Consider the following 24,381-nt stretch of genomic DNA (forward strand, 5'->3'; position numbering starts at 1 on the left):
GTCCTAAATGTTCTTTCATGTTTAATTAATAAAATTAATGTTTAATGTAGCTCTTTAATGTCAGAGTTGATGTTCTGTATTGTGGTGCAGTCATGCCAGTTATTGCTGTGATATTTTGCAGAATATAAAATATAAAATACAGTTTATTCTAACTTTCTTTTAAGATAAGAGGAAAGTATGTCTAGAATGAAATAAGATAGAAATAAACAATTTATTTCTACACCAGATATAATTAGAATATATATATATTTTAAACAATTGTGCAAGGATATTAAACTATGGAATGTTAATCTTATTAAAGGGTGGTTATAATTAGTTATGTGAATTATTAGTGCAAGGTTGAACAAATATTTTTTTTACCACCTCTGTCCACAAATTGGAAATAAATGTTTTAAGTAATTGCAAACGCTCTGTGTACTACATGGTGATTGGGCACATCCACCATGGATCAGCACTACCAAGAACTGCAGATATTAAATTGAGCTGTCCTGGCTCTTTAAATGCCTTTTCAGCAAGCACAGCTCCCCACATAGAATGATCTCTGAAATGCTGGTTAGGCACAAATAATGAAAGCACAGCACTTGATACCATTTACTTTCAAACGATGCTCCTCATCTGTTTTTGTTGTCTTTTAAACAAGGGGGTCCAATGATAATATTAAGAGATTAGAATTTAAGCAGTGAATGCATTGTAGCAGGAGGATGTTGACAGGCTGCAAAGATGCATCCCTTTGCTGAACAGCTTTGAAATAAGTCGTAGGCAGTCTGTTTAGAAATAGTAAAGTGGGTGCACTTCTTTTTGAAATTCCTGAGAAGACAGATTAACATTTTCCTTATCCATTGCAGGCAATATAAAAACATATGTTCCTGTTGACACCACAATGACGTAAATATATAGAGAATAACTTTTGTTACCGTAAAAATTTACATCATGGTCCATTTGTCTGAAGTGGATAAGAAGGATAAAACGTACAGGATCAAATTAAGTTTGAATGTTTTATATTTTAAATGTAGACAAAAGGGGCTATAGATAATGAAATCTGGAAAACACAAATTAAATAAATGTACTATAATGGATAATATTTGAATAAACATTTAACTTCGTGTCAATGTTTTAATTAAAATCATTCCTTGAATGAATAACAGAGCAGATATGTTTCTGCTATAGAATTCTTGGAAGAACACAGTAAACATATCAGCTGATCTAACAAATAACACATGACAAATTAAAGTGAGTCATTTTTCTCCATTAGCTTTAAATTTTCTTATAAATTCCCAAAACATTAAACAGATTAACGGAGTTCATATAATCCAATAAATCTTTAAAGTTCATTTAGTTATTTTGATTAAATGCTAATAAATTAATCATTCTTTAGGTAGTGAAATTCTTCTTCTGGAGGTGTGCACTGTTAATTGTCATAAACCAACCCCATCCAACCCACTGAACCCTAAAGAAGAAGGGATCCGCAATAAACAATATTTTCTGTTGTTGGTCAGACTGATTTTCAATCATTTTTAATACATCCAGGAATTGAAGATGCAGAAACACATTATTTGTGTGCTCCCTTGTTTCATTCCTTTTGAAAATGAAAGTGTTCTTAGCCCAAGAACACAATTCATATCCTTGTGCAGGTATTTGGCATAGAGATATAACTTGCTGGGGCATAGATAAATTAATTACATTCTTGTGAGGTTTTGTATTGATGTAAAAACCTGGGGGGTGGTTTTCACAGGAATCTGAGATGTATGGCATTAGAACCAGTAAGTGGGAGCAAAAATGACATTGAAAGTTGATAAATATGGGAATGATCTCTACCATATCAGGGCTGGTGGCCAAAAATTCCTCGTGAAGTTTGCGAGAAAACATTTTCTCCACCTTTCCCAGAGGATTCCACAGTAGTTACTTTTTCTACACTTATTTTGGTCTCTAGTGGCAAGTCCACGACCCCACCTATTGTTCTGTTGTCAAGGTTAACTGTGCGGGGTCATTAATAGAAATATGGCTGCCACGTTAGAGGCATGCTGCCTGAATTAAGGTAAATAAAGATAATGTGGTGGGGGAGGGGTTAGAGGCATGCTACCCTTCCTCGTGCATCCTATTACTAGCCAAAGGTGAGTGGAGGCCAGGGATAACCTGCATCATTGTTTCCCATCTAACTGAGAATGTAAACAGTTAATGCAAAACATTCTCAAAAAGTATCTGGAGCAAATTCATCTGCCTTACACATTGCTCTTGTGGCTACCTGAGCAGTGCTTGTTAGGTGATGAAAAGATTGGAGGCAGCTGATTTCTTCACCTGCGGTTGCTCTCAACAGATGTGGTCATTTAACAAATTGAAATAGACTAAGTGTTTTTGTAATAAACTTTTCTAAAATTGGACCTTGAACCGCTCGCTAGTTGTAGGTTTGCACAATATATCCGTGTAAAATTGAGTTAATGCCACTTTCAACTCCATGGCGAGCAGTTTTACTTGGCTTTGCTACAGCATGCGGCCTCAAATTACATCTGCCCTTCCTAGAAACACCCACAGAGCAAGTTGCTGACATGGAATCTGCCCACCAAGTTAGTTAATACATATCCCTTCAAAACTTTTAATTTTGATATTAACTTTAGTAATTTAATCAATAACATATTTGTGACTAAATGAAGTTTAGCTTGCATGAAGTTGCTATTTATGAAAGAACATTTCCTCATCTCGATATTTAATAAGGGTTAAATCTGAATAAAGCATGCTTTCTGAGCAATTAAGGATGAACAATAAATATCACATCACTGCATCCCAAGAACAAATTCGAGTAAAATTGTGGACAAATATTGTAATAATCCAAGGTTTTTTGGAAAATAAAAGCAAGATCAAGTCTGCAAACGCACTACTTTCTTAACAGCCATATTTTTATGTGGGCTGCTGTAATCTTCATGATAATAACGAATGTAGGAAAAACTGTTGTACTGAAGTACCTGAAGCAGTCGTAGAGCAGGCCCTCAGCTCACCATGTCCATGTGACCATCAAGTGCCTACAGTTTGTATCTATACTAATCTCATTTATCAACACTTAGCTTGTAGCCTTCCATGCCTTGGTGATTCAGGTGCTTGTCCAGATACTTCATAAATGTTGCACAAATCTCCACCCCTACCACCCCTTCAGGCAGTGGGTTCCAGCTTCCAACCTCCCTTTAGTAGGTTGCTCAGTAAACTTCTTATACCCTGCCTTGAAACTTGTCCCTCTGGTGTTATCCACCTCCATTTTCTTTTTATTTGATAGTCATTTTATTAATTAGCTGGCCATCACATTTTATAAATTTCAATGGTAGATCAATTAAACCACATCATTTAGATGCAACGAGATACAATTTATATTAATTTTATCTTCCAGGAGATTTTAGCCTGGTAAATGCAATATAATCTTCTGTTTGCCAAAGTGCCACTGGCGTAACAGATGTAACCCTGTAAAATTGCTTTGTGCAACTCATTATCTTATGGGATTTTAGCCTTGTGGCAAATCTGTAATAATAATTTAGGCATTAATGATCATTGTTATTTTCCACCAGAAAATTTTGTTTTAGATGTGGGTTTTTTTTCCTTCTGATGCATCATGCTTGATTTAAAAATAATGTAGTAAGGAACGCTGGATAACAAAGTTTACCAGTTTTTAAAGTAGTTGAAAGAGAAGGCCCATGCCCGCAACATAGAGAGCTGGTTGGGAATATAATTGAGAGGTTGAGATGCCATGATTAGAATGGTCTTGTATTTCCAAACCAGAGAGAGGGAGAGAGTGACAAATTATAGTTTAGTTAATTGTATGTTTTAACTAAGTGGATTCAACATAAACCATTATTACTTTATCAATTTAACTCTGTGCTAAATATACATTAGAGGGCATATTGTGAACTGTTCTTGATCTTAATTTTCTTTTAATGTAAAATTTAAACATTGATTCATGTTGGCGTGGACCTGCATATTCCATTTATAATGAACAGGAAGATGCTATATATATATATATATATATATATATATATATATATATAATATCAACTGTTTAGTGTTCCTGTATTAATATTCTAATATTGTCAATTCATTCAACCCTAATCTCTCTTTCCCAGTAGTCTTCCTTCAGTAATCTGGATTGGGTACGTCAGAATTCACCAGTTGGTTTTTAAATGTTTGTATTTGAACTGAAACTGATAAATGGATTCTAAAGGAGTGCATTCCTGAATAGGAATTTAAATTGGGATATAGTTCAAAAGATGATATCCTTGCAAGTCAGCAGTTTTCCATATGGTAATGTCTACCTTGCAATATTTTGTTTGCATCTTTAAAGCATTTTGAAGATTCTGTCTGTTTCTCCTCCTTCCATTATTTCCTTCAGCGCAGGCAGGCATTGATTCTTTTAGTTCTCGTCACTTCATGTGCTGCTGCAGAACAGCTTGCTATACTTCCTTTCATTTGCCATCGTCATTTCACTTATGCATTATGACAGATGGCAGTGGAGAGTGTAATGCTCTTTTAGTCTTCCCTATCAGTCTAATGGAGGTCACAGAAGGTTTTTCAACTCTTCCCTCTTGGTACAAGAAGCATGTCAATCATGAGTTATCATCTTAGCCATCATTAAGCTTTCGAAATACAAAGCATCAGCTTGATCGAGTTGCTTAAGAGTTTGTTCACTTAGATAGGATCTCCATTTACAATGATTTCACCTCAAATAAATTAGTAGATCTTTTCAAAATGACTTGTGTAGCCATGGAAGTTAACAGCATTTTTGCTCTTAAATGTAATCTTCAATATAATACCCTTTGGAATAACTTCTGGAAAGCACCCCTTAATTGACCTTCCGGGGCCCACATTGATTTTCTCCACATGCATCTTCATTTCTGATAAATTATAAAGCCATTAATTTGTGGAGGAAATGGTGGGCGAACTGCAGCGCAGATGTGCCAAAACCCCACTAATGCACAAAGCACAAAAGAGTGCCAAGGAAGCTATTTGAAAAACAGAATTGCTAGATTGTTACGGTTAGCCTCGCATTAAACTTTCTCCTGGGAACTATTTTAGGAAGCTTCTGTCTACTGAGCTGAAGGGTAGTAATATTTGCAGATAAATAGGGTTCTTTATCAATGTAAGAAAAAAAATATTGATCAGCTGGCCCTTGGGGGCTCTTTGTCTGTCAGAAAACTAACCTTTCATACATCTTGGTTCAGTACCCCTGCGTAGGTCAGATATCTCTAGATCTATTCGCTAACCTCTCTGTGCAAGGTTTCCAGGCATACTGTGTTCTCTGCTATGAGCAAAGATGTTTAATTTTTAACTTTATAATAATGCCCTTATTTGTTTTGTGAGTTTCCTTTGCATCTCCAGCTAACTTGTTAAATTGTAATGTCAGTTGTGACTTATTCTGACACAATATAATAGCCTTTTTCATTTCTTCTCGAATACTGCAGCTTTTATCAGTGAAGTAACAACACTGTAAGACTTGTGATGATTGTAAGTGTTGTATCCATTATTATTAATCTATAGACAGTGCAATATTTCTGTTCTCTCCTGATTAATGTCTGGGGGTAATAGTAGTGCACATCGAAATAATTAAAATTTTGTTTTTTACTTTGAACGTGGGAATATTGGTTAGCTTTTTAAATTTATTTAGTCTTTTCAGAGGGTCACCAAGACATTGCTCAGCAGAAGTGTTCTCTTCAAACAGTGTTGTTTCCCATAAATGCTCCGTAGATTTTCCTTGACGCTCAGCATCATACATACAGGAGGGACTGTCACCCAACCACCTCAAAAAGGCGAAGCTGATGTTCTTCTACACGCGGTACCCCAGTTCAAACATGCTGAAGATGTTCTTCTCTGACGTGAAGGTAAGTCTGAGGAGATTATTGCATTTTCTGTGGTCATGCCTATTGCAACAAGAAAAAACAAAACAATGATGGTTCTTGTCTTCTATGTACTTTTTAAATAGTTCTTGATGTAGTTATAGATTGAGCACAGGGATGGTGAGTAAACTGACAGATTCAGGCCGCATTATTCATATGAGAATATGAAGGCTGTCCAATAGCAGCAGCACCCTCCCTCTGCTCCTCGTATATTTACCCCTAATCTCCAGTTTCGTTTTTCTGATTTGAACTAGTTGTTCTTCAACCAACTCCCAGTGTCACCTGCAAAATGGCTATTACATTTGTCATAAACGCTTGGAATATTAAGATTTAGTTTGTTCTAAATTATCTTAATAAAAACAGTCTGAGACCATTGTGGAATTACAACATCAGATAATTTTTCATCAAACTTGGAATATTGGTTAGTTTTTTTCATTTAGTCATTTCGGAGAATCAGTAAAACATTACTCAGCAGAAATGTCTTCTTCACACAGCGTCTGAGTGGATAGATCCTCATTTCCCTCCCTCGGGTTGGAAATAATTTTCACTACTTAATGATTGTTACACATTCAACGAGACACACATTCCTGCAGAGTATCCTTTCATCAAAAGAATGAACAAAATCACAGTTGTGATAAACTGTAGTTTGGATATCGGTCAATATAAAGTAAAATTCCACGTTTTATAATTTTAAGAATATTATGTAGCAACTAGGCAAATTTTAAAGAATTATTGCACACATTTATATTATCCTGCTGAGCTTTTAAGCCTTTTGCAGCTGACATTTTCCCATGGTTTGCTGTAAGTGGCATATTAATATCCATGTTCAGTATCATTGATGTAGTTTATTTTAATGTTGAAAAAAATCTAATCGTGAGAGTGGTTTCCATTTTTACTGATGTTCCAATTTATTAGAAGTGCATGTTGAATAAGCGATTTCGGTATTCTGAAAAACGCATGGAATCATGGGATTTGTCAAAGGTCACTCGCTATAAAGAAAAAGCGAACAAAGCGCTGGCTATATAAACTGTGTATAAATTCTTATCTTTATTCATGATTTATGTGTAAAAATACATTTAATCTTAGGAACAGGGGTGCCAGGTAGTCAGAGAGCGGGTTGTAACAGCGAGAGAGAAGGGGCAGATGCAAATGGGAGACGGGGAGAGACTGGACCGGCGGAGAGACATTCTCGGCAGTTGCGCGCGCACAGATCCGCACCTCATCCGCAGCCAGGATCGAACCCAGGTCCCCGTCGCCGCAAACGTTGCTTACCGCCACTGAACCGTCCCCATCCCCCCAGAGCAAAGCCGAGCCGGAGCCATCGCCCCCGCGATGGCTGAAAGTCCAGGGCCGCCACTCCAGGCTGGCCCGACTGCTGGCCAACCCGGCGGGACAGTCCTGGGCTGCCTGCCATCCCGGCGGGACAGGCAGAGCCGAGCTGGAGACAGCCCCTCCCCACCCCGTGCTGGCTGCAAGTCCGGGGCCACCAGGGCCACCCTGGACAGGGACTGGACACCCGGGAGGGGACGGGGGCGGCCCAGCAGCAACTCAACAGCACCCGACCCCGCCCACGGACGAAACGCAAGCCTGCAAACAACGCAGCACCACAGTTGCCGAGAATGTTTATAGCGAGTGACTTATGACCTGGGCATGCGCAGTCGGAATACCAAACTCGTCTATTATGTACAGACTTTGGACTGTACATAACTAAGCTACTTTAACCAATCTGAAAACTGCAAAAGCAGTCCTTCATCAAGATACAAAGTGTGAAGATTATTAATGCTTCGTTAAGAATAATTACAATTTGTGGATCATTCATTGTATCCCCTTACCTTAATTATGAGAAGTCTCATTTAGGGTTGGACATTGCAACTGTTTTTGTATGTGATACAATATCAAATAAGTGATGTTTTATTTAAATCAAAGGTTAAACTTCCAGGTTATTCACCATGAAGACTAATGTGGTTGAGGTTTTTGACAGGGCAGTTAATGGGCATTCATAATATCATGTACCTTTTTTATCAATCTTTCTCCAAAACAAAATATATGTTAAGACCAATTTCATGTTTAAGCATTGTATATTTCTAAATATATCTTCAGAATATCTCTACTTAGACAATTTATACTTTGGGAGATGTTAGGGCTAAATCCCGTCCCATTGTAGATAACTACCGCAAATGCACCCTGGAAGCCAGATTATCAACAGACACCTGGAATAAAGAGAGAATTTATAATTATGGAGTGAAATAATGAAATGACAAACAATTGACAAGTGCCTTTCACATCCTCTGAATATCCCAATTTTTTTTAGTCAATCAGATAATTGCACCAGTGACAACTGTAACAGCATTATTGCTTACTGAACAAGTATCAGACAAGAATGTGTGTTTAAATTCTGGAAAAAGGGCTTGAATCCACAACTGTCTAAAGTAACAGTGCTATAGGGTGATTTCACGAAAGGTCACTGGATCATAGATCCTCACCCACGTGACCGCAAAATCCAACTGGGGTACAAACGTCACTTCCAGTACATGTTATTGATGCTGAAAACGCGAACTTTCAAACCTGTTAAAAACCGCGAAAACGGCCCGTTTTTGAGCTGTAAATAACTGTGCCAGTCGGGGTGACCGCGAGGCACAGCTACCTTACTTTAGAGTCCAGAAGATAAAGAAAAATGAAGGTAAAGACAAGAGAGCACTGAAGGGAAAACAACAGCGGAAGTTGTTAGCGGACATTCGCCGTGCAGATATAAAGATCGAAAATATCGGGAATTATCGCGTTTGCTCACTGCATTTCATCAAAACTAAGGCATTATTGATGTTTTGATGAAATGCAGTGAGCAAACGCGATAATTCCCGATATTTTCGATCTTTATATCTGCACGGCCAACAACTTCCGCTGTTGTTTTCCCTTCAGCGCTCACTTTGTCTTTACCTTCGTTTTTCTTTATCTTCTGGACTCTAAAGTAAGGTAGCTGTGCCTCGCGGTCACCCCGACTGGCACAGTTATTTACAGCTCATAAACGGGCCGTTTTCGCGGTTTTTAACAGGTTTGAAAGTGCGCATTTTCAGCATCAATAACATGTACTGGAAGTGACGTTTGTACCCCAGTTGGATTTTGCGGTCACGTGGGTGAGGATCTATGATCCAGTGACCTTTCGTGAAATCACCCTATTAATGCTTCAATTTAACATTCTATCCACATTTAATTTTTCCTACAGTCTTTCTTGGTTATGGCTGTTTTTTCCCCTTGTTCACCCACACCCCTCCAAGAAAGTAGCGTGTTCCATTAAAATATTTCCACTGGATTTCCACAGACTAACAGGTTATAAATGTTTATACTGCTAATAGTTATCATCAGTTGTAGATATTTCCCTAAATTTTTTCATGCAGATGGCTGGATTATCAGCCTATTTGAAGACAATTAGTAATTAAGGTGATAGAGTAACTGTTCTGAATTTATTTGGGGAAATTAATGATTTTTTTGCTTTCTTACATTGAGTATTAGAATAGTGGACCTGACAAGGAAAGTCTCTGTATGGTCCTTCCTCAACTGCGTGCTTTGCTTTCCATCTTTTTAATGGCGGGGTATCACCAATTAAGACCAGGTGTTCATATGTAAATGTGAAAACTTTACATATTTGAAATTACCATCACTGGAAGTGATAAACAGCATTGTTGGCCTAGTAGACCTTTTAATCTAAGCGTGAAAATCACAAGATACAAGTGGATGTGGTTCCGTGCTAGTAACAGTATTTATCAACTGAAAGGCCAGTGTAGGGGTTCCCAACCTTTTTCGTCCTGTTTACCCCTGGCAACTTTAATAAAACATAACAATGTTATTTCATTAGTTAATGTTGACAATGAGAACAAATAGTTAACATTAACAATGAGAATAAATATGTACAAATACAGAACCAACAAATTTATCTCCCCCCCCCCCCCCCCCCCCCCCCGGTAGGCGAGATTTACCCCCTGGGGGTAAATTTACCCCAGGTTGGGAACCCTTTAGCTAGGGGTAGTTCAGAAGAGCACTGCCAATTCCAAAAATTGCCCTCCCTCCCAATTTTGCTGCACATGCATTGCTTCTCCCTCTTAGAGGGCAAAAAGAACATCTGTTTGTTTTCTATCCTTCCGACAGCTACACTTGAGACGTATGGAAGTGTGACATTCAAAGTTCATTTATATTCTGATGCACCATCAGTGTTGACAGGCACACAGGACGACCCGCAATGGCAGATTGTTAATATAAAACTACCTTGTGATTGCATGGTTTAAGATCCATTAAATGTGCCTGGGGTCATTTTTTGAAAACTGAAAACCAGTTTGTAGATTGAAGTATACGAGGAAGATCTATTTATGGAAGCTTTTAATGGCATTTTTTTCCTTCAAAAATTGAAGGAACATGTGCCCTAAGATTCAAAGGAATACTTACAGTTTTTATCATTTTAATATGGCTCGATCACTAAAGATTAGCTAATTGTAAAAGTAAACTTTTGACACAATAATTAAAAAGGGTGGCCAAAGAGATTTCATAAAGGGAAATAACACTGGAACTTTTTTTTTTCAGAAGCTTGTGGAAAAATATATATTTTATTTGATTTAAATTTTCCTGGTAAATGTAAGCCCTGAACCTCTTTCCGCAAGAGGGACATACACTGTCTAAAGTTTCATCAATGGATTTAACTTTGGTCAGCTGTTTCTACGCATTAATTGGACAGTTTACGATTTTGATACAAGACAAAATCCTACCTTTGGATTGATGTCATTGTAAGCTTCCATGTAGTTGAATGATGGCCAGCCATATATTTGGAGGTCCTCACAAAATGAAGTGTGTGAATCTTAACAATAAACTCTAAGACATAACTCTAAGAGTTATGGGTGGCTATTAGACTTGCTGCTACTTAGCAATTTCCAATATGCATTTGATTTATTTCTAGTCCAATTATGTACCACTCTTAGCTCCCCCCAGAATTAAAATGATTTTATTTTTGCTGGTAATACCATGCATTGTAATGCAGAAGTGGGGTGAGGTGATGTGAATTTACAACCACGACCAATACTATTTATTATTCTCCAGTGACTGTACTTGATACAATCACTATTATTGCACAAAAATGAATTAAGTGAAATCTTTTTTAAATAATTAGAAAACATAATACCCAATAGTTTTTTCAGTTTGGTGTACTTTTTCCTTAATGACATATTTTTATTACTTAAATATTGATGTAATGCCAGGCTTCCCTAGGATAGTATAATGGAAAGTTTGCTTCTGGAGTATTTAATTAGTTGAATTCCTGGAAACCTATTACTTGCAGCACCGAATATTACTTAGTCTGGTTTTATCACCAATTTAAAAAAAGAATCCTGAGCTTCAAATGGTCTCATGTTAATGCCTAGAAACGCTTCACAGGTTTGAAGGGAAAGTTGAGGTTGGGACAGTGAATTTTCCCAGTTTATGAAATTAAATCCCTTGGATTCTGAACAATTTCAAGCCAATATAGCCATTTATCTAAAAAGATATCATTAGCAGGAGCATGTCAACACTGCTGGAAGAGCTCAGCGTGTCACGCAGCATCAGAGGAGGCATGGGCTAGGTAAATGTTGTGGGCTGAGACCATGGTGGGTGGATGGGTCCAGGTGAAAGAGTTTCAATCCACAACATTGATCAACCTTTTGCCTTCGCAGGTGCTGCCTGATCCACTGAGTTTTCCCAGTGGTTATTGTTTTGCTCCAGATTACAGCACCTGCAGTCTCTTGTGTCTCTATGTAATAGTAGCAAGATTGGGCTCACAGCCCTTTGAACCTAGTTTATGGTTCAATACTCCAATCCCTGATTCTGTGCATCATTCACTATCCCCACCTGAGCTCCCTATCCCTCTGTTCCTTTAGTGTAGTCAGTCATTGAGTATATTCAGTCTTGAATATACTTGATGTTTAAATATCCACAATATTGGAAATTCCAACCATTTTCAGCCCTCGGTTTTAAAAATAAATAAATAAATAAATAAATCCTCAGTGTTAAACAGTCAATCACTTATTCTGAGATTACACTTCCTGGTGTTGGATTCTCTTCTTTAAGGACTGACTTCTTTGTAACTAGCCTGTCCTTTTTTACACTTTTATATAATTTTGCAGAAATACCTAATTTTAATTGATTGAAAGATGCAGCATGGGAACACCATACTTCAGCCCACAGAGTCCACGCTGAACATCGATCATTCGTTCACACTAATTCTATATATTTTTTAAACTCCAGTTATGCACATTTTTCTCAGTCAACATGGGACAATGTTCCCATTCCATATCAGTTTTTCGCAAACAGAAATGGCAACTGGAATGACTAATGCTGCACCTAGTTGCTATATATTTTGGATGTTTTGCAAAACTGCTGTTAAATTTTAATTGCTCAGGTGAAGTTATTTGCAAGGGAACCAGCACAGCATTTAAGATTAAGACAATTAAATAAAGAGCCATTTTTGTATTAATAAGGTAATGTGATTAATATTATTGCTTAAAATAACCAAAATATTTAGAATCACTCATGATCACCGAGAGCAGAGTTCATCAATATATTAAAAATCTAATTTTCTCTTCTACCCTCTTTCTGTCTGACAACCCTAACCCCACCAACCCCCAAACATTCACTAGTCGATCACTGCCTAACTAGATTAAGGTGTCAAATTGATTTGTTTTATGGGTCTTTTGACTGTGCTCATTGAATATTTAGGAAGTTTCTTCAGCAAACACTGGGATTGGACATGTCCCACGGGAAGCATTAATCCGTCTCGGGAACAACTAGCTTGCAAAAAGAAGAGGCCTTCTCTTGTTCCTGTCACTTGTTTGTGATGCACCACTGAAAACCTTAAAGATCAAGATTACTATGTTTGTTTAAAAAAAACTAATTCGGGAACTGTTAATGTTTGATAAGCAAAAAGTGACACAAGTCTTAAATGCTGAGCCCTCATGTTTGAGTGGCTCTGTTGTTTTGGCCAGTGCATCTCTGGTATTTCAAATCTGTAACAATAGGTTTTAAATCTCCCTTTATACCCTTCTACCAAACACTGTCATGTGGACTTTTTTTTTTTTTGTAGTCCCATTAGGTCATCTACAGGCCATTCTAGAAAAAATACCCTTTCTTTTTTCTCTATTCTTGCATGTAGGAGACAATGTCTTGTGACAATACTGAAGCTTAATCTCCATGTCAAAGCAAATTTCATTCCCGGGTGCGCAGGCTGCTATCGTTTTGTTATGTTTTGTTTCTTATACTAAAAGAATTAAAAAGGAACAGTAGTCGTCATGAGGCCTGCAGTTCTTATCTCAGTGTCTGGAAATTTGGACAGTGTATTTTGCTGCAGAGATAACATGGAAAGAACTCAGAGTTCAGCAAATAGTAATGGGTTTAAGTTCTATTGAAATCAACAGCAAATCAGATAATGGGGTCCTTCAGTTGTCTTTTTAATCAGGTCCCCGCAAGGCTGAATGGAGACAGAACAGACACACAGAGTGAAAATATAATTCTTGGATAGGTTAAGTACATGTTTGAACTCTTGCAGTCAGAGTGATTTGATGATGACTTAATCATTTTCTGGTCAATTATCTGTGAGGACCCTTGCAACTGGAAGGCAATTATGATGCAAGCTGGCCTTTAGGAGCTGCACCAGCTTCCACTTCTGTTTCCATGTTACTTAGCCTTCACTGCCATGAATTTTCATTCACTTCATTATCTTAAATTCACTGGAATAGAAACAACTTTCTGCTTTGTAATTACACACCCATTAACTGTCAGCTTGATAGAAGCAGGCAGCCCTCTTCGTGGCCAGAGCAACTGCTTGATAAGTGCTCACTGTGATTTTTGATTAATGCACACTTTGTGCCGTAAATGGGAAGAAAAATGATAGATGCCTATGTTGAGAAAAGCCTGTCTGATGTACAGGCAGTATAAATTTACCGGTTTTAACTTGACTAATAGAGATTTAGCTGACCTTGAACATACATGAAATCCTATTGGAGAGGAGGCCAACATTTGTTATAGACCAGTGGGTCCCCATAAATGATCAGGGTCATCAAGCAACTGGGTCTGAAGTCGGCTACCATGAGCAATCCAACTTCCAAATAGTTTGACAATAGCTATGTCTGGAAGATTGTCCATGACCTTGACACTTTTATGGAGCGAGAGTGGTTTGAATAACTACTTTGAAAACCATCCACTTTGGTCACATCAGTTGCCAGCTGTGGCTAATATACAAGGTAGCTCTAAAGCCTTGACCTTTAACATTTTTTAATAGTTCTTGAAATAGAAATGGTGATGTTATTGAGGGACAGAGGTTCTTAGTCAGTTTACATACAATAACTATTTTACTAAACATTAATTTTCAGTTCGAAATTAATGGCTTGGATATGCAAGCTTTAGTTTTCTTCATGAAATGGGTAAACTGGAAACAGTCCAACCCTTGCTATATGATTGTGTTCTTCAAAGTTGGTACAGCCAGAATATTTGCAATAGCGAAATTGGAGCCTTCTCCTCAGCGGGTGCCTTTTGGTTGTTTGCCAGGAGTTTTGGGAGGCAGGAGTACTTTTAGACACTTTTTATGTCCCCTTGTCTTCCCTTTTGAAATTTGTCTGGTGCGGACCAGGCTCCTTTTGCATCCTAAAGGGCCTGTCCCACTTACGCGACCATTACAGGCGACTGCCGGCACCCATGATAGGTTGCCAAAATTTTCAACATGTTGAAAATTCAGCGGCGACCAGAAAGACGTACGACTCTTTGGAGACCTCTCGCGACCATAGGAGACCTCTCACGACCATACAGGCGACCCCTGGCGACATGTCGCGGGTGACCTCTCACGACCATAGGAGACCTCTCACGACCATACAGCCTGTATGGTCATGAGAGGTCTCATATGGTTAAGAGAGGTCTCCAAAGAGTCGTAGCATCTTTCTGGTCGCCGCTGAATTTTCAACATGTTGAAAATTTCGGCAACCTATCGCGGGTGCCAGCAGTCGCCTGTAAAGGTCGCGTAAGTGGGACAGGCCCTTAATTCTCCTGGGAGCCAACCTAATACACTCCATGTCATTGAGATTGAAGTAGAGACCTCAGCATTTGAAATCATTGGTCCCTATGGGACAGAGGACCCAACAATTTGCTCTAAACGTCTTTTCCACACAAGCTGAGCTCAGAATGCGAATGAAAATTTGGAGCTCAGAGGGGAGAAATTTGTCCTCTCACAAGCACTAAATATCTACATTTTTAGCAGCTGTATACTGTTTGTAACCAAAAGTGGAATGTAACATGCACCAATTACTTTAATGCACATTTGGTGCTGCAGACTCTGATATTTGTTTTGTTTTACCAGACTTCGTGCCTGACCTAGTTCAGTTCAACAGAAAGAATCCCTCAAAGTACATACATCTTCATTGTATTCTTTTTCACTACAGTACCTCTAAACTAGAGAAATAGTTACTGGGAACATTAAGGCTGATGGCTGTATTAAAATGGGTTAATTTACCCAATAACATTTCATCACTTTGAAACGTGATTGCCCGGATGATTTTATTTGTATGGAATTATTACACGATTGTGATTGTTGATAGTAAGCCACAATATCTATGTATGCATTTTCCTCTTCTTTTTTTGGTGTTATCCTTTGTTGAAACAAAGAACCAAATGTTGAAAAGGCTGTGGTCCTTCTAGACCTTTTCTTATTTAAGTCTGACAGAGAAGTATCTTGGGTGCTATATATATATTTCCATTAGGAAAGGACGTTTGTTTCTCCGCACTTTCTTGTGGTGCTCTACTTATCCACAAACGGATATTTAGGTAAAATAAAAGAAAGGGAAATTAATATACAAAGTGTAATTTTATAGTCCCATCTAAACTATTTCATTACGGAAATGAAAAAGAAGCCAAGATTATAAACATTAATTCCAACCTATCCAATGCTGAAAATTTACCATATCCATTTGAAGTCCATCATTTAAGATTTAGTTCTCGTGCAGGTTTTGTGTTGTTGCAATTGGGTGGAATAATGGTTGCATCTTATACATGCTAATATAGAAGGAAAAAAAAGTGTTTAAATAACTTTTCCCAAGATGTATTGAGTTTATGGAAAAAATGTGATTCTGCTGAACTGGAGGAATATATTCACTGAAGAGATTGTGCAAAGTATTTTTTAAATGTTCTTAGCACAATATGTTTCTATTGCACAATACGTCTGCGGTGGATGTAGTATATACGTATGATCACATAAAATAGTTTTGGATTTATTATGGAACATAATATTTTATTTAAAATGTTATTAACTTAAAGCATAGTGGCTGATTGAAACTGAATCTGCTCATCCTGTTGTATTTTTCCGATTGGCAGTTTAATAGGTGCATCACCTCACAGCTTATCAAGTGGTTCAGCAATTTCCGAGAATTTTACTACATCCAGATGGAGAAGTTTGCTCGTCAGTCTATTAACGATGGGACAACAAGCACGGAGGAGCTGACTGTCTCCCGTGACTCTGAACTCTTCAGAGCCTTAAACATGCACTACAACAAAGCAAATGATTTTGAGGTACGGGCTTGTTTGTTTTTATGTGAGCATTCAACAATAAGTGTGAAGACTGATGTTAACATTGTTTGGGCAGCAACCCTAGTTTATCATATTTCATACAGAAATGTATATATTTAAAACTTTGAAAACAATGGAATCTTTGGCCGGCTGTCTGTTTTATTGCTCCCACATTGTGAGCTACTGAAAGTACAAGCTGATGAAAGATTAGTTACAATAATACTGTTGAAAATGATACTGGAAACCTAAGCAACACATCCTAACAATTTGTGCCTGCTAAAATTATGTTGCGATCCCAAGCAAATGAAATTAAATTCATAGCTCGAGGTCCTAGTGTTGAAAGTTTATGGATTGCTCTTTGTTGTCTGCTAATTTTGTGCTTTGACCTTGGGTGTTCTCAGCAGTTCGTCTTTGATGTCAGTGAAATTTAAATTCCACTGTGTCACCAAACTCTTAGTATGACGCAATCTTCTTTTTAGAGGTCACCCAAACTAAAATATTTAAACGTGTGGTGACCATGCCTACAATGTGGAAGGAAGTAAAACTAATTTTTAAATATACACCACATGGACCAATATTTTATAACTGATTATACTTTATTGTTTATAGCATGTTTACTAAATTATTCAGCAGATTTGTAAAAATTCAGGTACAGATAGGTAATGAAACAGGAATATGGTTGTATTAGTTTCATATCTAATTTTCCAAAGAAAATGCACTAGGAAGGAAATATAAAGTGTATTGCTGCTAAGCGCTAGGAATTATCTCATTCAACAAATTTATAAAAGAAAATGTAATGAAGGGGAATTCAATGTTTTTTTTTGAAATAGGAACAATTCTAAAACATTGGGTCAATTTAGGAGAAATCTAGAAAACAAGTGCCAATGACAACAATAAGTCAGAATAGTGATGGGCAAGTCGGATGTGAAGAGGAAATTGATGATTTGCCCCCCCCCCAGTGAATAAAAAGTTGTATTGAGAAACGGTTAACATGAATTGAATCTGCCGTGAACAAAAATGGAATAGGGAGCAAAATATTCACTTGAAGTAACAAAATCTGCTTTAACACCACCCTGTTTCCTAATGAAATTTCTGGCTGTAAATAAAATGCTCGTTCATTTTGGTTGAACATATGAAATTGAGACCATGATAGCACAATGGTAAAGTCGACTTAGACACATGCTATTGATTGGCCTTAAGTAATGCCCCCTTTTCAATCGTGTGTTTTGTGGATGATTGGGGCAGTTGTGAATTGTGCCATTAATGGAGGGGTTAGCAGCTTCGAATCTTGAAGACGGGGGAGCACAATCAATAGTCAGAGGGAAGTTATTGGCAAGGGCTGTAGTGTATTCTTGAAAGTTGGGAAGGTTTGAAGTCAATGGGGTGTTTGAGACTGGTATTATGTCATCGTCGGTCAGCAGAGTGTTTGGTAAGTACTGAAGTTCCACAAGCTTGGGAAGTGTTTGGGAATCATTAGATTTTGGGATTATGTGGGAACGTCACAAATCAAGTCAAGAATTTAAAGGTGACCTACTGCAATTGGGTTTCCTGCCCTGGACTGGACCATGCTAGGGAATGTCTGCCGTGAACCCCCACAAAAACAGGCGTCACAGACTATTCATACCCTGCTTCTGTATGAGGAGCTTCTGAATCTCATAGACGTCACAGAGATGGTATACAGACACACTTTGCATGTCATGGGATATCACAATGCCTATCAAAGGTCTTTGGTGTGCAGTCCAAGTTAGCCACACAGAGGACCCCAGCATGAAAATGGTGGAATTTACAATCTTGGTGGTAAGTCACAGATTTATATTCATGTATTTTAATTTATCGTAGAAATTGGATTTGACATGGTGTTATGCAATTCAGTTTTGAGGCACAACAATTAACACTGCCATGGTCGATGTCTGGATTGACCATATTGACGAAACTGCTATTGGGGAAAATACATCCAGCATCCAATTTAATCGCACTAAGAAAGCATTTGACCCTTAAAGGCACAATTCTGCGTGGCTCATGAAGAAATCAAATTTGTCCTCTGCAACAGTGGTTGCACACTCGGGTCTTGCACAGTCTCGGGTCTTAAGAAGAGGTAGGTAGGAGGGGAAGACAAGGAACTGCAGCTCAGGGGGAGAGGTTACTGATGGTGGAGTTAAGTACGTAATTGGAAGAAAGAGAAGTTATGCAGAAAGGGAAATTTAGAGGACATGGTGCATTTGAAATGGAAATGATCTACGAACATCAGACTGGAGGTGCATTTCACCTACTGACTCTATAAGGCAATCAGCCGCGTAGACCAGTGACTGTTAAAGTCACCATAGCATAAAATGTTGTTGGTTCATTGAGCCATAGCAGCACTGGGTCCATGCTATTGATGATCCATGGTACACAATTCTCATTCCCACCCCACATTTAATGGAAAACCTTACTTACCTCATTTTGCAAGTTGTAGGGTGGGAATCGAGTTTGTATATCATGGACCAGTGATCTGACAGCTTAATATCTATCCAAAGGAGGAAAACTCTAGGTTAAATTCTGATTCTGCAGGGATTTGAAGCATATGATGGGGGAAATATGCAGGGTGATGAAGGTCATGGAGAAAAGCATGTGCACCAGAGTCGGGTGGGGCCCAATGGAAAGAGAGGGGGTGATGGGTTGGGTGGGGGCTATTGCTTGAAATTGGGGAATTCAATGTTCATACCTTTGGGTTGTAACCTATCCAGAACAGTACTTTGTATTCTATGTGTGCACATCCAAATATGCACACACATTTCTTCCACCATCTCCCACTACCCCTGTCATCATGCTCCTTTCCACTCCTCCATACATACATCTACCATCCCTGAGTCCCATATTTTCCCTTCATCCCTCACCACTTTTCCATCCCCCTTGTCCCATTCCACCCACATCCCTGCCTCTGGCTTAACATCTCACACCTCATCTTCTTTCCTTGCCTTGCACCTTTTTGGCTACTTTTCACCTCAAGCCTTGGTCACTTCACCCATCTGCCAATCACCTCCTTCACTTGTATTCACCTAGCACTTGGCAAGCTCTGCCACACCCCCACCCCTCTTTTCCAGCTTTTCCCTCCACTACATCAGTCCGACAAAGGGTCCTGACCTAGAACGTCATCTGACTAGTCTCTCCTCAGACACTGCCTGATCCACTGACTTCCTCCAGCAGCTTGCTTTGTGCGCGAGATCCCAGAATCTGCAGTTTCTCATGTCTCCTTCTTTCTTTACCATCTCTACAAGCAATTGACGCAGTAAGGAACAAAATATTTGTCTGTAACATTTATTTTTTCAATGTTAGAAGGGTTGAACGAGTAATTATGTCAGTAACAGACAAACATAATTAATAGACAGAAAATAATGCAGAAATATGTTTAAGATGTTTAAATGTTTCAGCCTAAGACAATTTCTGCTGATGAGTGGAGGACCAGTCCAATTGCAGGCCCAATTTAGAAGAAAGAGATGTTGAGAACTAGTCATACACTGTTTCCGGTTGTTTGGTTGGATCTGGACTGTCTGTGTGCTTATTTTGTTTGCACCTGCTTTGTTTAATGTGTGTAGTACAATGCTGTTGTTATGTTATTTGAATAAACTAATCCTAAACTTCCTCATCAAGCTGCTTTGCACTTTGAATCATTTTTATATCTAGCATCACTATTTATTGCACAGTGATCAATTCATTTGTAATGCAAGAATTAGCTTGCTGTGTCGTTTCGCAAGTTCCTACAGAACTTGGGAGACTAAGGTTGAGATGTTACTTTTGCAAAGCCAATGGCAGATGAACAACATTTCAATATTTGTCTATAAATTAGTATCCGTTCATAAACTGATTTGCCCATAACTTTCTGTTTTTATGCAGTGAGGGTGCCATTGGCAAAGACAGAAGTTACCACCTATCCTGAATATTGAGTAGAATATGGATGGTGGGGGAGTTTGCGATGATAATGCTATTGAATATATCAGCTTATGCTTGAATATTGTTTAGGTGATTCTGCATTTGGATGCTGACTGGTATATTTGCCAAGGAGCTGTGAATGGAATTTGGATAAACAAGGATGGTTGATATAAGTGATTCCATGTGCAAAGCTGCTTGTTGAGGAAGTTTAGAATCCAATTTATTCAAATAACAAGACAGCTGTATGACACAACATACATTAAACAAAGCAGGTACAATCCAAATGAATACATTAACAGACCAGTAGGAACCAAATGACAGTGGTATGTCTTCTGTGACTGCATCTTGACTGCCCTGAATCTTATAACTCAAACTGGCAATTGGAGTTGTCCACCAATGCTCAGCAGAAATAGTCTTGGGCTGAAATACTTATCTTTTAGCAGTGCAGGACCCTCTTGAACTATCCATTTTCTGTCTTTAATTAGGAATTACAAAATGAGTAAAACTTTGAAATCCACAATAGCTGAATTATTTTCACTATACTTGGTTTTACTTTGCATTCTATGTCACATTGTCAAACTTCTTAACACCTCTTGTTAGCAGAATATTCTGAAAATTTCTAAATAAACTCTCTTAATGCTTCTGACTAGCTCTTTTTTTTAAAAATAATCCCTTGATGTGATTTTAATGGCATATAATATATTTGCATAAACTTCAGATTCTCTGTCGATTCCCCTCCGTTGAATTCTGGTGGATTTATTTATCCTGTTTTTCCAGTAAATAAACTAATACTCTATAGCAGGAGAGGAAATTTGTGTCTTATCTCTTGTGAGTAATAGAGCTGCTTTCTTCTTAGGCTGAGCTGTTGCTTAAAGATCTCATCTTTGTATCTGTTTAATACCCTGCAGCTCCAAATTTCTGTACTTTGAAAGCAAATGACTTTTTTTGACCTATCATCTCTTTAATCTTGCCTATTATTCCTGTTTTGTGATCTGAACTTGTATTCCTACTACAAAGGGAAACATTTAAAAGGGATCTGAGGGGGTAACTTTTTCCACAGAGTGGGTGATGGTAAAATGGAAAGAGCTGCCAGTAACAGTAGCAGGTGTAATTATGACATTTAAAAGATCTTAATTCAGATACATGCATAGGAAAGGGTTCAAGGGATATGGGGTAAACACAGACGAATGGGACTAGCTATTGGCATGAATAATTTGGGATAATGGTGCCTGCGTTTGTGCTATATGATTCTGATTCTAATGCATTTCGTTATTTTCCTGGGGATGTGTTACTACTGTACCTTTACGCAGTCAACCATTGTCCTAAAAACCCTCAGAGATATTTATCACCTGGTATTTACCTCACCATTGTAGCTAATATTCTTTTGTCAGCATTACCTGACATTGCATTTTAACCACAAGCATCCCCACGTCTGACCTTTTATAATGGAAAGTTCATTGATGTAGCTGTAAAGAAAATTGGTGATAGGATATTTCATGAGAGTACCTACAGTGATGTCCTGCGTGGGATAACTAAGCTTCCAACATCCACGATCATTTTCCTTTGTGTAATGCATGATTCCAATTATTAGGATAGTAACGGAAACATGTAGCGTGGAAACGGGCCATTCGGCCCACCTCGATAATGCTGACAAATGGGGACCCATCCTTATTAATCCCACTTTCTAGGACTTGGCCCAGAGGTTTCTAGACCTAGGGAATTCTAGTGCTCACTAGGGCACTAGAAACGTTTTTCTACAGTCTACCCTATCAATATCCTTCATAATTTTAAAAACCTCAATAACGCAACCTCCTAACTACTTCCTCTGCTCCAGAGAAAACAGACCTAGCCTCAGCAGTCTCTCTTCAGAACTGAAGAACTAAATTCCAGACAACACCCTCATGAATTGATATTGATATTCATTGACTTTTTTTTCATTGTGGAGTTGTAACGTTACACTCAGATAAACGTGACCTCAATGTCATGAGCACTCTCACCGTGCCTTGTTAATTCAACTGTTTGTTTCATTCTTGGGCCATGATTGTGATGTGGTCTGGAGTCGGCAAGCCCTGACTAAACCAAAAATGAATAATATTGAGCATGTTATGGCGAGGAAATGCAGCTTATAGTTCTACGGACAATACCTTCCATTACTTTCTGGCAAATGAGAAGATACCAGCTCGGTAGAAATGAACTGGATTGAATTTGTCCGTGTTGTTTTGATGATAGGATAAATCTGGACATTTTTCCATATTGCCATGTTTATTCAAATCTTGTAACCAACAGTTTATTAAAATCTTGTAACCAACAGGATGAAACTGTTTAATTATAGTTGTGGAGCACTACTTCTGGAGCACAGCTTTTCCCTCTGCATGCCGTTCTATACCGAAAGTATTTGGTTGTACCCATTGCTCTCAGTGATTTTCAATATCATGTGAATTAATTCAAATTGGTTGGAAACTGAAGGAAAAAGGAAGTGTAGATGGAGAACATGGATAGGTATTGTTTCGGGTCAAGACCCTTCTTCAGACTAACATGGATAGGCAACATTTTGGGACGTATTCTAACAATGTTTCTTTTGAACTACATTTATTTTGTGATTTTTCTTGACCTAAAACATTGCCTATCCATGTTCTCTTCTTTAGCGATGCTGCCTGCCCTGCTGAATTACTACAGCACCTTTATTTAGAAACTGACCTCTTCAGTGGTGGGGACTTTGTGTGGAAATAAGACTAAATAGATTATCCATTCAATGCTGCTAGCTGAAAATATTTGCAAATACTTCAGCATTGTCTTTGGCGTAAGCATACCAAGCTCTACCTTTGTAGATGATGGGAATCTTCCTGTCAAATGTTCATTTGCCCCTTATAATGCAGAATGCAGCAGTCCTGCAGTACTATTCAGGATGGAGGAGTATAATTCAACAGCTCAAGGAAGATGGTAAATAATAATCAGGAGGGTGCATCCTTTTATTCTGGAGTCACTCTGACTGCTTTAGACCGGAAGTACTCAGCTAGATGAACCTACTTTGCATCTGATCCAAACCAGAAATACTCAGCCTTCAACTTGTACATTTCTTTTGGAGCTAATGTCAGAAATGCATTCCAACAATTGAAAGTTTTTTCTTTTATACATTTATTTAGTGCTTTTTAAGAATTAGTTACCAAAACAGATAGAGGAGTAAAAGAAAGTAAAACCAATCTTCAATATTCTTCTGCGTGAATTTTGCGTTGTTGCTATGGAACTATATAAAGAAACAACAAGTACATGATTACTGTCTTAACACACAAACAATATGTGCAGCTGTCTTTAAATAGATGCTCTTCTCTTGTTAGAGATTATGAACTTAATGTCAGTAACACACATAGTTTCATTTTGTGGCAATATTTTGAATATTGAGGCCAGAGGTATTTTTATTCAAATGTAGAGCCCAACATTATGAAAATTACATTCATTCATTACATGAGCCTCGCTGTTGAAATGTCTTGTGTTATATTATCTTTAAAACAATAGGCAAATTGGAGCATGAATGAACAGGAATCTTGAGGCAGGTCAGCATAGGTTAATGTGAACAGAAGGTTCTGTGAATTAATCCATGATTTGCTATTGCGTGCCATTTTTGAACTCTTTAGCGTCAACCTGAATGGACAATTTAATCCTGTTTTGTCATCCACAAAAATCAAATGAGGCAGGACAGGGAAGGGAAGGTATTTTAGAAAAAGATGGATTAGCACCTTTCAATAAATGATTATGAATATTATACAGGTCTGCTTGGTTTGGCCTGAGACCTTGTGTGATTCCCTGCAAAAGAATGAATGACCCGGTAAATTGACAAGTAATAATAATAATAATGGATGGGATTTATATAGCGCCTTTCTAATACTCAAGGCGCTTTACATCGCATTATTCATTCACTCCTCAGTCACACTCGGTGGTGGTAAGCTACTTCTGTAGCCACAGCTACCCTGGGGCAGACTGATGGAAGCGTGGCTGCCAATCTGCGCCTACGGCCCCTCCGACCACCACCAGTCACTCACACACATTCACA

At 38.2% G+C, this 24,381-nt stretch overlaps 1 protein-coding gene across 6 annotated transcripts in view; it reads left to right on the top strand.

Annotated features, from left to right (window-relative positions):
• Window positions 1–24,381, top strand: part of prox1 (prospero homeobox 1) — a 103,163-nt gene that overhangs the window by 9,937 nt on the left and 68,845 nt on the right. For all 6 annotated transcript variants that reach the window (XM_033025340.1, XM_033025339.1, XM_033025338.1 and 3 more), the window contains 2 exons: window positions 5,745–5,852; window positions 16,233–16,427. In XM_033025340.1, coding sequence (XP_032881231.1) covers window positions 5,745–5,852; window positions 16,233–16,427 — 303 coding nt within the window. The remainder of the gene's footprint in view (window positions 1–5,744; window positions 5,853–16,232; window positions 16,428–24,381) is intronic.

The sequence above is a fragment of the Amblyraja radiata genome, chromosome 8 (assembly GCF_010909765.2).
Source record: "Amblyraja radiata isolate CabotCenter1 chromosome 8, sAmbRad1.1.pri, whole genome shotgun sequence".
NCBI lineage: Eukaryota > Metazoa > Chordata > Chondrichthyes > Rajiformes > Rajidae > Amblyraja > Amblyraja radiata.